This window comes from Mauremys reevesii, linkage group 6, assembly GCF_016161935.1.
Source record: "Mauremys reevesii isolate NIE-2019 linkage group 6, ASM1616193v1, whole genome shotgun sequence".
NCBI lineage: Eukaryota > Metazoa > Chordata > Testudines > Geoemydidae > Mauremys > Mauremys reevesii.
In genome coordinates, this window is record NC_052628.1 from 17162705 (window position 1) to 17178147 (window position 15443).

The window sequence follows — 15443 nt, forward strand, 5'->3', positions numbered from 1 at the left end:
GGCCGCCCAAGAAATACCTGGCGACGCGACCTTCAGGTTGATAGCAAAAAATGGGCTATACCTGGAACCAGCTAGAGCGAATGGCCCAGGATAGAAGACTCTGGAGATCTGTGGTTATGGCCCCATACCCCGGTTGGGGTGACGGGCATGAATGAATGATGAATGATCAATAAATTCAGTGTTGTGTTGTCCAGGGTTTAACAAGGGGAATCCTGTAAATATCCCTCTGAGCCTATGGTAAATCCCATCTACCTGATGTGTGTATGATGGCAGAAAGGAGAGCTGAGGGACTGGAGAATCTATTCATTTATTTTCCCATTTAAACTGAAAATGTGCTGTCATTACCGTGACCAAAGACAGACACACCACGTTCAACTCTTATTTATAATACCAAATAGATAAGGATGTCTGGGAGCGTCCTCCCATGAGAATATTTTTGATAATACTTGCCAGTTGGTGCAATCTGGTTTATTCCAAAGGCAAAACATTTTCTCTTGCAATGTACTGTATGAGAACCTGGAGTAAGTCATCTCTGGAAGGTATTTGTTTGGATAAAATGGATGGTGTAGTAATAGCCAAACTTGCCTTCCGCTTGGAGGCAGGATTTCAAAAAATTGCCACTAGCCTCTGCTATCAGACTCCAACACATCACTGGATTAAATTTGGGATGAGCTTTGAAGCTACTGGATGCTTATCTGAGCAAAGGCTTTTTAACCAATCTAACACCCATTCATTGTTTCACTTCTTCCTTTGTTTTACGAATAGCCAGCACACATTTTCCCCCAAAGAATGCTTATTCCTGATGCACAGACCTAACCTTTAATTAAAATGTACCCCTTTACTTCAGGTTCCAGAAACATAACCTCAGCCAGACACTTTGGACAGACACTACAAGACTGCAGAAAACGAGAGATGCTCACATCACCACATACGCTCCTCTAATCAATATAGAGAAAAGAATCTTCTTGTACACAGAAAAGAATCCTAAGATACAAAATCACTCCCAAACTCATCCCTGGTGTAAATTGATTGGTCCGGTTGGTTTCTTGAGAAGCCTGTACCCTGCTGAAGTGCAATGATTTTTTCCCCAATGCATAAGTTGTGTAGTTCATTGTCTAAAAGCATTAATTTTCCTTTTGTAAATAATAACCCTGCATTGTCCTTAGGGGCAGATGATATTGATGGGTCTAGTGTTACCTATTCTGGAGTCTTCTCTTTTGTCTCACACAGCTTACCTCTGCTGAATTACAGTGCAGAATTTGCCACCCTACTTCCCCACAAAAAACATCACACACAATGTGCTCCATCAAGGACAGGGGCAGCTCCAGGCACCAGCGCAGCAAGTGCGTGGGGCAGCAAGCCGGGGAAAGGGGGTGAGTGGCCTGTCAGTTGTCATGAGGGCGGCAGTCAGGGAGCCTTTGGTGGCATTTCTGTGGGAGGTCTGCCGGTCCCCTGGCTTCGGCGGTAATTCAGTGGCGAGTACGCTGAAGGCGCGGGACCGGTAGATCACCCACACAACCACTGCCGAATCCACGTGACCAGTGGACCTCCTGCAGAAACGCCGCCAAAGGCTGCCTGACTGCCGTGCTTGGGACGGCAAAAACATAGAGCCGCCCCTGACCAAGGAAGAAGAAAAACTTGCAACCTGTTCTTATTTAATGAAAAATAGAGTTAATTTGCCTTTGGGTGATCAGCTCCATGTGCACACTTGTACTTATTGGAGGGAAGAGGGAGGAGGGTGAATGCACCATAGATGCTGTTGCTGTTCCTATTGAAGTAATACGACACACTCTGAATTGCATGAAGGGCTAAAATATGCTTTGATGGTTGTTAAGTAACTTCTGCATTAAAAGACCAGAGATTAGAACTTCACATTTGCTTAAGCACCACTTAACCCCACAGCAATGGCAGAAGGTGTTCTCATAAAAGTGGAATTACTGTCCCAGTTGAACAAAAGTCATCACTATTAGGCTAAATTGGTCCCCTGGGGTGCTACAGGAATCTGTTCTTGGCCAGTTCTATTCAATATGTTTATCAATGATGTGGAAGAAAATATAAAATCATTGTTGGTAAAGTTTGCAAATGACACAAAAATTGATGGAGTGGTAAATAACGATGGTGAGTGGTCTGGGATCACTTGAACAACACGTATTTTAATACTGCTAAGTAGAACTAGGAGCCAAGAAATAGGATGAGGGACTTAAAAAAAAAAGACTCAGAATAATACTGAAGATAAGGAAGATGCCAGCCTCAGCCCAAACAACATACTGATATGGAAATGATTGCTTTAGACTTCTTTTTAATGCTATATTTAGCTTTCCTATCATCGGAGCATTAATTTATTTTGTTCTGGAACAGTTAGGTCAACTCAGCTGAATTATTCTCAGCATAGAATTGTAGAATATTAGGGTTGGCAGAGACCTCAGGAGGTCATCTAGTCCAATCCCCTGCTCAAAGCAGGACCAACGCCAACTAAATTATTTTAGCCAAGGCTTTGTCAAGCCGGGTCTTAAAATCCTCTAAGGATGAAGATTCCACCACCTCCCATTCCAGTGCGTTACCACCCTCCTAGTGAAATAATGTTTCCTAATATTCAACCTAGACCTTCCCCACTGCAACTTGAGACCATTGCTTCTTGTTCTGTCATCTGCCACCACTGAGAACAGTCGAGCTCCATCCTCTTTGGAACCCCCCTTCAGGTAATTGAAGGCTGCTATCAAATCCTCCCTCACTCTTCTCTTCTGCAGACTAAATAACCCCAGTTCCCTCAGCCTCTCCTCATAGGTCATGTGCCCCAACCCCCTAATCATTTTTGTTGCCCTTTGCTGGACTTGTTCCAATTTGTCCAAATCCCTTCTGTAGTGGGGGGACCAAAACTGGACGCAATACTCCAGTTTGGCCTCACCAGTGCCGAATAGAGGGGAATAATCACTTCCCTCGATCTGCATACTGTCTCTATATTGCTCTTCCTCTCAATACAATGTTAGAAAAGAATTTTCTACTCTCCCCTGCCTCCCAAGCATGTTGGGGTTTGTGAAGTTTGCAAATACAAAAAATCTTATTTTTTATGGCCTGGTCCAATTGACAAACTCTTTTCTTCACTACACACGAGGGTTTTTGCACTTTTTTAACTTAGTTGTCACTAATGTTGTGTTTGAAATTTAGTGTGTGTAAATATTTAATGTTCACTCCAGCGTAGCCAAGCCTTGCAATTTGATTACTGGGTTTGAAATATTTGGTGTTTTACTTAAATCCCCAGGTTCTGGATTCAAGTAACTGTTGGTTTCTGTTGGAGGAAGTGGTGAGAGTCTAGTCTCATTGGTTGAGGAGCCTAAGTGCATCTCACTGGCTCAGAAACCAGACAACAAATAAAAAGAACCCAACATTTATTATTTGACTTAAAATAATCAAATTATTTTTTTAATCTCATGATTTTGGGGCCTCCTGTAACGAAGTGGGAATTTTCTGTAATATAGTGACACCTATCTGTGCCTCAGTTTCCTCAATTTTTGCAAGGCTATGATGTGGGGAGGGTAGAAAGACTGTTTTGCTCTCAGGGTAGGCAAGAGACACAGGTATGAATGCCACCTTGGTGTTTGAGCCTGAATGGGTCATTGAAAAAAGACTAGCTGAGGCTGACCCCATAGCAACAGAGAATCTGAGACAACAATGACAAATCCAGTCACCAGGCAACCATAGGGAGATGGATTTCCCCACCTCTCTTAGCAGGAAGGCTGAGCAACATCCCCCAGCTAGAGAACAAAGGACAGAGGTGTCAGATAGGGAGGATAAGTGTTGGCTGCTGGAAGGAGTCAGGACTCTCACCTGGGATTTGATGAAGTAGGTCAAACTGAGAAACAGACAGACATCCTGAACATGGGGGTTCACTACAGCCTGGCAGGGCTCTGGACTAACCAGAAAGGTTTATGTGCTTTAACCTTCAGTTCTCTATGCTAACCTCAGGACTTCCTATGTTGTGTTCCAATTGACTAATAAATCCTACAATTTTGACAATGCTATTTGAGTGTCATTGAAAAGGCTTGGTGAGGTGCATTAATCCCTGATGAGTGTACAAGTCTCTACCTGGAGCCTGTCTCATTTGGACTCGCTGGGCAAGGTTTGAAGCAGAAGGTGGCGAGGCCATGTGGCTTACCCTGGGGGAAGAGAGAGACCCCTTGGCAGTCTAGTACACTGAAAAAGTTCCTCCTGGAGACTGTTCCAAAACTAAGGCCTGTCACTGATCCTGTGGATTTGTGACACTAGCACATAATTTTTAAACTCTGTGTTTGCAGTCATATCATTTGAACTGTAATTTGTCAGTCATGGCACTCTTTATTAAGTATACAGAAATATTACAAGTATTGTGGTATTACATAGAGTAATAGAATAAAATGTTCAGTGGACAGCTGTGATTTTAGTTCAGGGAGAAAAAATGAAAGCAGCAAGACCCAATGAAACAAATACTAAAAATAAAATTATTGACCCTAAACATTTTATTCACATTTGATTATACCTTAAGCAGGAAATATAACACACAGAGTGAAGAGGAATTCTTCTCAATAACACTCTGTGTACAATTTACTCAGGGCGGGCTCTGAAATCGGGCTGCCCCCAGCAGCGAGCGCTGCGCGCGCTCTTTCCGTCCGGGGGCGGTCCCGTCGCCCCGCCTCTCGCGTGGTGGAGCGGCCGCGCATGCCCGGTCGTCCACCCAGCCGGGACGCCGGGACCAGCCGCGACCTGCCTGCGCGCGCGGAGCTCGAGACGGCGGGAACCGCCCGAAGACGGCATGCCGGCAGGTCCAGCGTCCAGGTCCGTCCGGACTGGCTGCAGGCGACAGGGCCGCCGCACCACCACGGAGGAGCTCCACGCCCAACGCCCGCCCGCCCCCCCCTGCCGCTGCCCAGCGTTGGTGCCGCCCCCCCTGAATTTACTGTATAGCACACAATGATAAGTATATAGGCAATGTATACCATGGTGAACAATGCAGTATAAGAACTTGAAAGGACAGGTTTGCACATACCATATTTGAATGCTCAAGAATGCCTATAACTGTTGAAGAGAAACTTCTTGAATAAAGAGCGTGAAGTTGCAAGGTGCGGAGTGATAATTCAGTAACTCACACATGTTTTGTGAAGCTCAAAGTGTGTTTTTAACGTGCTAGACAAGTGAGAAGTGTTTTATGAAGGACAATAAGTGGGAAAAGTGGGAATAGAATTCTGGAGTTGTTGCTCATTTTTCTAGGCCATATGGGTGAGCTGGTTAGGGGGAGGTATTAGATTTCAAAAATACCTATGTTCTTCTCATAAGTCATGATTTTGCTCAAATTTTCTAGGAAAATTCACCTTTATGGAAGAGGCCAAACAGGGATAATTTCAACTCAAAAGCTGATTGTTTCAGAAAGGTTTAAGTGTGTGTGAAAATAGGATTATAATTATCATAGATACTGTTTTCAACCTTAACAGGTGTCTGACAGTAGCTGCTTTACTTATGTGCCTTATTTTGGAACCTAATCCTCCAACTCACATACTCAATAAGCAATTTTTACTCATATGAGTAAGCCAAGACCAGTGGGGTTTCTCATCTGAGTGCAGGGTACAGAAACCTCATCAGGGTTCTGGTATGTTGGGTTTTTTTTAGCGTTGCTTGTTGAAAATTTGACTAAATACTTAAATTATAAAAAAATAAAATCAGGATTTCGATTTCACTGAAGGATCATGTAGGAAAGGCTGTCTGTTATCCCAGGGGGAGACAGGCTCTCTTGCTATTTAGCCATAGTGGGATGGAAATTTGTGGAAGCACAACACAGAACAATAAATCCATATTATTAGCATGATGTAGTTTCCTTTTTTTCCGGTATGAAAGTATCTTTTATGTGACATACCCATTAATTATATAAAGGTTTTGTATTTCAAAGCTAGCTTTACTCTAAGCTTTAACAAAACAGTGTCCTGAATTTCAGTCCTGGCTGTAAATAACCGTGCACTCATAAATGGATATTTTTCCAGACATGGTATAAAATTTTATAGGTAGAAAATTAGTGTGTGATACTTAGAGAATATAATGGAATACTGTTCTGAATAGGCCAATCTATTGGCTACACAACATGTAACATACCAATATCACTGTGTATAGCATATATGCAGATGGATGGGGAAATAAATACAGTTATAGGCAATGTGTCACTTTTTGCATAGAATTGGTATAAGTAAAATAACAGGAGTAACAGAGCTGTAAGTGAAATAACAAATAGCCACCAAGAAACTTCTGACTTTTCCTTGTCTGCTCAAAACTCCTTGGCTTGTTGCCAGATTAGGGTTTTTCTTCTTTATTAAATAAATTCAGTTTCCTGTGATCAGTTTGGATAGGATTGATTTTTGTGTTTAAGGTATTCGATGCACGGACTTAGGTCAGAAGAAGGACAATAATAGTATCATGTCATTTGGCTCTGAATGTATTTGAAATACAATTTGTTATTTGAAGACCCATTGTACAGGATGAACTTCATGAGATCTAACTAGATTGAGGATGATCTAACTAGATTGAAGATTGTCAGTAGGTGGGGAATAGATTAGTTTACAAATCTGGGGACAGAGACAAGAGTGGACTAGTTCTTTTCACTTTAAATCAATTTGGGACAATATGCCTTTACTTTCCAATGGCAAAGCTATTTTATACCACATAATGGCACTACAGATTTAATAATGAAAATTGTTGGGTGCTAAAAAATAAAAAATATATTTATTCTGTCATAGGAGAGCTGAAAAATTAGAAATACTGGGTTAGATTCTGAGAAGTGCACAGCTGAGGCATGTAAAGAGGTGTGAAAGGTTGCATAAAGCTCATCTTCACCCTTCTCCAATCCTGGACCTGCTGTGTGTTGTGCAGCTGGGATCTTCTGGGTATAAAGAAGCCCATGCACCTTTGTTTTTCATACATCCACTGAAGGTGGAGGGAGGAGGAGTGGTATAGGAGCTGCTACTTTAGCTGTTCAAGACTCATAGGCACTTGTGCCAGATTCGGGACTAGGTTGTGTCAGTGTTGCAGCGCACAGTGTTTACCTGCAACATGTAATGTGGGCAAGTAGCTGTCCAACAATTGTCCAGAATTAGGCAGGATTACCAGATGTTTAGAAGAGGGAAATTTGTGTAAGTGTTCCTGAGGATGTTCTCTCCCTCCTGTTATGGACTCTTTATTTTGCAGTGCCATTAAAACCCAGGGTCCAGCTCGAAGCGAATTCTCCCTGTGCAGGAATTGAGTAAGACAGCCATAGGCAGTTTTAGAAGGCTCCCTACACAAGTCTTGTTGTAAGGGGGCAGGACCAGGGAGTGGAGGGGCAATGTCATAGTGGACACAGCTATAGCTACGGAAGGTGCAACAGAAAACAATTGTGAGCCAAATCATCTGGATGAAAGAATTAAATAGAAAAATGCAAATGATAACTGGGAACAGTTTAAATATATTTTACAAGATGCTCAAAAAGCCAAAATTGAGAGAGATTACTTTGGTTAGAAAACAAGTGTGGCTGAGACGGGAAGTAGAAACTGTGTGTGTGTGTGTGTGTGTGTATTATATATATATTGAATACAAAAAAGGGACATTTTATAGTGATTAATATAAATTAGATGCTAGGAATTGCAGAAAAATGATAAGAGAAGCATAAGACAAAACCAGTGGCCAGCAGAGTTAAGGACAATGATTGTTTCAAGTATATTAGGAACAAAAGGGACCCTAACAGTACTTTTCCATCGCTACATAAAAATGGTAAAATTGTCAATATTAACGCAGAGAAGGCAGAAGTCTTCAACAAATATTTTTGTTCTGTGTTTGGGAAAAAAGAAAGATTATGCATTTATATCATATGATGGTGATAAAATACTTTCCATTCCAACAGTAACTCAGGAGGATGTTAAAAAGTTAGACTTTTTAAAATCAGTAAGTCCAGATAAAACATGCATCTGTCAATATTAAGAGATGGCCAAGGAGCTCTCTGGACTGTTGTTAATGATTTTCAATAAATCACTGAACACTGGGGAAGTTCCAGAAAACTGGAAGAAAGCTAATGTTGTGTCAGGTGTCAGAATGGTAGCCGTGTTAGTCTGTATCAGCAAAAAGAACAGGAGTACTTGTGGCACCTTAGAGACTAACAAATTTATTTGAGCATAAGCTTTCATGGGCTACAGCCCACTTCGTCGGATGCATGTAGTGGAAAATACAGTAGGAGATATATATTACACAGAGAACATGAAAAGATGGGTGTTGCCATACCAACTCTAAGGAGACTAATCAATTAAGGTGGGCTATTATCAGCAGGAGAAAAAAAAACTTTTGTAGTGATAATCAGGATGGCCCATTTCAAACAGTTGACAAGAAGGCGTGAATAACAGTAGGGGACAAAGTCTGTTTTTGAAGTTTTTTAAAGTTGCAGTTCTGCAACAAAAAAGCTTCAAAAACAGATTCCGACGAGAAACTGCAGAACTAGAATTAATTTGCAAACTGGACACCATTAAATTAGGCTTGAATAAAGACTAGGAGTGGATGGGTCATTACACATGCTAATTTCCCCCTACTGTTATTCACACCTTCTTATTAACTGATGAAGTGGGCTTTAGCCCATGAAAGCTTATGCCCAAATAAATTTGTTAGTCTCTAAGGTGCCACAAGTACTCCTCGTTCTTAATGTTGTGTCAGTATTTTAAAAAGATAGAGGATTAGGTAGGTAATTATAGACCCATCAGCCTGACATGGATCTTGGGAAAAATAAGGAACAGTTGATACAAGGGTCAATCAAGAATTAAAGGGGGGTAATGTTATTAATGCCAATCAACATGGATTTATAGAAGACAGAACTTGTCAAACTAACTTTATCTTTTTGATGTGATTTCTTTGCTTGATCAAGGGAATAGTGTTGATGTAATATACTTAGTCTTCTGTAAACCATTTGATTTGGTACCACATGACATTTGGATTAAGAAACTAGAACAATACAAAATCAATATGGCACACAGTAAATGGATTAAGAACTGGCTAACTGATAGGTCTCAAAATGTAATTGTAAATGGGGAATCATCACTGAGCAGATGTGTTTCTAGTGGAGTCCAGCAGGGATGGGCTTTTGGCCCTGTGCTATTTAACATTTTTTATTAATGGAAGAAAACATAAAATCATTACTGATAACGCTTCCAGATGACCCAAAGACTGGGGAAGTGGTACAGAATGGAGAGGATAGGTCACTAGTACAGAGCAATCTGGATTGTTCGGTAAGGCGGGTGTGAGCAAACAATACATATTTCAATATGGCCAAATGTAGAGTCATACATTTAGGAACAAAGAATGCAGGCCATTCTTACAGGATGAGGGGACTCCTGGGAAGCAGTGACTATGAAAAAGACTTGGGGGTAATGGTAATCATGAACTTCCAGTGTGGCCCTGAGGCCAAAAGAGCTAATGCAATCCCTGAATGTATAAACAGAGCAATATTGAGTGGGGTTAAAGGAAATATGTAGGGTTACATTCATATTTTCTTGACTGTGTGGATTCATAATTTATTAAGGTTATGGGCTAATTTAGCTGTATTACAGTTCCTCATTCTGTAACATTTTGCCACTGACAATTAAACCGCAGTGGAAGAAGCTTTTCCAAAACAACTGTTTTCTTGACAAAATTCTGGTACATTTAATTAAATAAAAACCCTCCACCTAAATAGCTAAAAGTAATAGCCCCAATAATAAAATGTTCATTATTTCAAAGGCTTGTAAATATTTTTATTCCCATCACAAGTCAGGAAAACTGAAGGTTCAAGGTCACACAGCAAGGTAGCCGCAAAGCTGACTTCTAGTCCCATATTCCAGCCATTAGTTGACTGCCTCTTTTGCAAACTGTAAATGTATTTTGCAAATATTGTAGTAAGAAGAATGCCTTGATGGGTGTCAGTACAAATGTTATGATCTTTTTACCTCTTTATTGCTTATCCACATAGGCTCATATGACGTCCTATAGCTCTGCTAAGCCTGGCCTGAATTTCCTTTGGGGGTGGGGAAGCAAAATCCCAAACACATTACTACATTGTGGTTATACACTTTAATGCATTCTGTATATTGACAGATCAGTATCATTTTAATGACAGATTTCTCTATCGTTCTTCACACATAACCTTTGCTTTTTCGGTAGGATTAACTATGCAGCCTCTAGGCGTGATGGTAAGATCAGGTCAAGGAATTGGTTTGTCCTTGTCTCTGTGACAGGAGAGAGCAAAATTGGGTTTTAGTAAGTATGAATCTTTATCTCCTCTAATCAAATTTAGAAATGTGACTATGAGCACTTATAGACATTAATGTCATATTAAAGGAATCTGTTGTGCAGTTTGCAATACAAAAACTGCTGCAATAATAAAATAACATTATACTGGCCTGATATACAGTATTAGCAAATATGTTCAGCAAAATTCATATATATGATATGATAGTTTTCTTTCAGCTGAACAACTCTTACTAATGGACTGTAGTGCAAAAGTAATTGAGTACAATAAGAGACTGTGTATTGCAGGCCAGCAAAACAGGTCATTGTATGGAACCAGTCCCCATTTTCATAGTAATGTACAGCATAGCTCAAATGCAGTAGTGACAGTCTCTATCTCCTGCCAGGCACTCTCCATTTCTGTAAGGCTGAATGAGCCAAATTCCCTGCAACTTCCTTTGTTATTCCTTCTTGGGGAGGCTCACGGGGTGGGATATTAAACAGAATTTGAATTATTCTTGGCTGAATTCCATTTGATATGAGATTAAATGCATCACAACCCTTATTTATAAGATATGATGCAGACATAAAACGTACCCCTGGTTTGATTAAAGGATTAATCAGTAAATAATAATGAATAATAACAATAAATTATGATGAGGGGCACTAGCCTGAGAGTGGGGAGACCGGAGTTTAATTCCCTGCCACAGACTTCCTGTTTGGCTTTGGGTAAATCACTTAATCTCTCCGGGTCTCAGGTCCTCATCTGTGAAATGGGGATAAAAGTACTTCCTAAATTAATTCTTTGTATCCAGCTCCAATGTAGAGGATGTGAGGGAGGTTCACATACGTGACCCATTCTTTTTAGGTGACATATCTAAGGAACTGTCCCAGTCTGAGGTATCAGTAGGGATTTTAGAAGAAATTGATAAATTAAACAGTAATAAGTCAGCAGGACCAGATGGTTTTCACCCGAGAGTTCTGAATGAACTGTAATATGAAATTCCAAGACTACTAGCTGTGGTATGTAACTTATCACTTAAATCAGCTTCTGTACCAGCTGACTGAAGGGTAGCTAATATGATGCGAATTTTTTAAAAAGGCTCCAGAGGTGATCCTGGCAAGTACATGTCAGTAAGCCTATCTTCAGTACTAGGCAAATTGGTTAAAACTATATTAAAGAATAGAATTATCAGGCACATAGATGAACAGAATATGTTGGGGGAGAGTCCACAGGGCTTTTCTAAAGGGAAATCATGCCTCACGAATCTAGCAGAATTCTTTGAGGAGGTCAACAAGCATGTGGACAAGGATGATCCAGTGGATATCATGTACTTGGACTTTTCAGAAAGCCTTTGACAAGGTCCCTCACCAAAGGCTCTTAAGCAAAGTAAGCAGTCATGGGATAAGAGGGAAGGTCCTCTTATGGATCAGTAACTGGTTAAAAGACAGGAAACAAAGGATAGGAATAAATGGTCAGTTTTCAGAATGGAGAGAGGTAAATGGTGTCCCCCAGGGATCTGTACTAGGACCAGTTATATTCAACACATTCATAAAAGATACGGAAAAAGGGGTCAACAGTGAGATGGCAAAATTTACAGATGATACAAAATTACTCAGAATAACTAAGTCCAAAGCAGACTGTGAGGAGTTATAATGGGATCTCACAAAACTGAGTGACTGGGCAACAAAATGGCAGATGAAATTCAATGTTGATAAATGCAAAATAATGTACATTTGAATACATAATCCAAGCTATACATTCAAAATGATGGGGGTCTAAATTAGCCGTTACCACTCAAGAAAGAGATCTCGGAGACATTGTAGATAGTTCTCTGAAAACACTTGCTCAATGTGCAGTGTCAGTCAAAAAAGTTAACAAAAAGTTAGGAACTGTTAGGAAATTGATAGATAGCATGACAGTAAATATCATTATGCCTTTATATAAATCCCTGGCATGAGTACAAATTGAATATTGTGTGCAATTCTAGTTGCCCCATCTCAAAAAAGATATATTAGAATTGGAAAATGTACTGAGAAGGGCAACAAAAATGATTAAGGTTTTGGAACAGCTTCCATTTGAGGAAAGATTAAAGATGACTGGGACTTTTCAGCTTGGAATAGAGAGACCGGGGGGGATATGATCAAGGTCTATAAAATCATGAACAATCTGGGGAAGTGAATAAGGAAGTGTTATTTATCCCTTCACATAACACAAGAACCAAGGGTCACCCAATGAAATGAATTGGCAGCAGGTTTAAAACAAACCAAAGGAAGTACTTGTTCACACAACACACAGTCAACCTGTGGAACTCATTGTGAGGGGATGTTGTGAAGGCCAAAAGTGTAACTGGGTTCAAAAAAGAATTGGGTAAGTCCATGGATGATAGGTCTATCAATGCTATTAGCCAAGATGCTACCCTCTCCTTTGGGTATACCTAAACCTCCAATTGCCAGAAGCTGGGAGAGAATGACAGGATGGATCACTCAATAATTGCCCTGTTCTGTTTATTCCCTCTGAAGCGTTTGGCATTGACCTCTGTCAAAGACAGGATACAGGGCAAGATGGACCATTGGCCTGTATGGCCATTCTTATGTAAGGACAGAATCAAGCTGTTGGTGTTTAAACCTAGGGCCTCCAGATTCACTGATAGATCATGCCTAATTGCTCCCTGCCATAATATTTGCCAGGGTTCACTGTGCACTCCCTCTGAACTGGGTGAGCATGCAGATGCTCCAGTGGAGCATAGACCTTCACATGCACTGGGACACCATGGGCCTGAATGCCCCCCTTTTAATGCTATCGCAGCTCTACTAACTGGTTGGGGCAGAACGGGGCTATGGGTTGTCTGTACTAGGCTCTCATGATCCTTGTGTACAATGTCTGTGAAGGATGCTGAAGGGGCAGGGTGAATTATTTTTTGACCACTTCCCTTCTCCTTTAGGCATACTTGAGTGTTATTACAGTATTTAGTTTCTGTTTCTTTTTCTTTTTCATTCTATTCTTCTTCTTACCTTTTTTCTTCTCCCTTCACGTATAGAGTGTGAATATGGCAAGTACAAGTGACAAATTGCATACAGTTTGGGCAAAAATACAGGAAATGAATTTGTAATATTTGTATTGCTATTTTACCTCCTTCTGGCTAAGGAAAAATATCATCCAGTAAACTTTCATAATCAATTTTTTTTCACTAAATATCACTAATAAAATCACATTGGACCATAATCTCAGCTGGTGAAATTGACGTAGTTCCTCTGACTTCATTGGACCTTTTATATCAGCTGAGGATCTGCCCAATCAAACATAAAAACCAAAAAGTAACAGTAATAAATATGCTAATTGTGAAGTAATCAGTGTGTGCTTAAAGCTGTTCTTTTTTTCATGGCACAGAAAAAGTTTGTATAACACCCTGATGAGTGTTATTTTCAGAAGCCTGTAGTTGCAATCTTTTAGGTTAAAGTTGACAGTCCAGTTAACCAGCATATGTGAGTTTGGCAGTTGTTTTTTGGGATTATATGTCAGGTTTGATACCCTGAGATAGCAGATCAAACCCTGTTTCCAAATATTGATGGTGGGACTAGCATTCAATACCCAAAATGTCCGATTTGCTCAGCAATTAACAAAATGTATCCCTCTTATCCTAAAATGTATTATAGCCTTTATACCGCTGGCATAAGGAAGGGCTAAGGTCCTGATTCTGTGAAGTGCTGATCACCTTTGGGGAAACATCGAACACATTCAACTCTTAATGACTTATATGGGAGATGAGAGCACAGTCATCAACTTCCAGGGGGTCCTCAGCACCTTACAGGATCTTGCCCCACGTTGTGCAGGAGTTCCTACCATTTCTAAGTAGACTTCAGGGATCTGAGACCAAAGATCCTATTCTTCCCTTTGCTTTTCAGAAAATTGCAGGTGATTTCCTCATCCTTCCTTTTTGTAACTGATTTTCTATTAAGATCTTTATGTACCATTCTGCTACAGTTTCTGACCGTACCCTGCACTCCCTCACTCAGGTAGAGCTTTCATTCAATTCTGCTGATGTTTCAAGAATGACTCATTTATAATTTGTATCTGCTTTTGAAGTGGACTTCCAAATGAAATACGGATGTGAAGATAATGCTGCCTTTTCAACTAGCATTTCTGTGTCTAAGCAGGAAAGAAAAGTTCAGATTGAGGTCTGGCCTTGCACTTGTAAGGTCTTAATGGGACAGTATATTGAAATGGTATTTGTTACCATACAGCACAGTACCTCCTTCTTGTGCCAGGCAATTTGTGCATTAATAAGCTGAAGCAGCTAGGTGACAGAGAGAGAGAGAGAGAGGCAGCTGGGCTGAGTCTAAGGCACCACACTGCAAATTTAGAAACCACTAAAGATTTTTTAAAAAGCAGTCCTGCTAAGAAATAGCTGGTCAGAGGGTGAGGGAAGTCAGACAAATGAGGCTTGGATGAATGTAAGGAGCAAATTTTGGAGGGAAAAAAAAGCAGAAGCATGATTATGCAACGGTATTATACATATGTGTACTGAGAAACCACATGATTGCCTGTGCTGGTTGCCATTTGCCCACACAATCATGTTGTTTACATGTGCTAATGCAGGTGGGCAAATGTGCTCAAGCATCAAGCCTCCTGCTTTAAAACTCTGGTCTAAGGAAGATTTGGAAAAAAAAAAGTTTCCTTGCAACTTAGATTTTTGTGTCTATCTTAATTAGTTCATATAAATAGTTTAAGCTATGATTTGAAGTTATCATCAAAGAAAGGCTGAATACATTTCAGATTTAGATGAAATTTGGCAATTTCACATTCATCTCAAATTTAAAAAGTCATTAATCTAGCTGTATCATTTTTAGTAGGGCTTCCATTAAAGTATGTGTTTCTGATACACTTCAGCTATATCAAAAATTTGGCCAGGCAAAATTGAAGCAATAGAGAAACAGATGAAATAACTAGGGTTGTTGATTAATCGCAGTTAACTAACGCAATTAACTCAAAAGGTTAATTGTAATTTAAAATTTTAATTGTGATTAATCGCAGTTTTAACCACACTGTTAAACAATAAAATACCAATTGAAATGTATTAAATATTTTTGGATGATTTCCTACATTTTCAGATATTTTGATTTAATTACAACACAGACTACAAAGTGTACAATGCTCACTTTATAATATTATTTTTTATTACAAATATTTGCATTGTAAAAATGATAAA

General features: G+C 40.0%; 1 protein-coding gene across 22 annotated transcripts in view; it reads left to right on the forward strand.

Moving 5' to 3' along the window:
- DCC (DCC netrin 1 receptor) overlaps window positions 1-15443 on the forward strand; it is a 555466-nt gene that overhangs the window by 69202 nt on the left and 470821 nt on the right. Inside the window, exon 9 of one of the 22 annotated variants that reach the window (XM_039544156.1) lies at window positions 848-1019. The exons of the other annotated variants lie outside the window; for them this stretch is intronic. Coding sequence (XP_039400090.1) covers window positions 848-942 — 95 coding nt within the window. The 3' untranslated portion in view covers window positions 943-1019. Of the gene's footprint in view, window positions 1-847; window positions 1020-15443 lie in introns of those variants that run through there. 22 annotated transcript variants of the gene reach the window in all.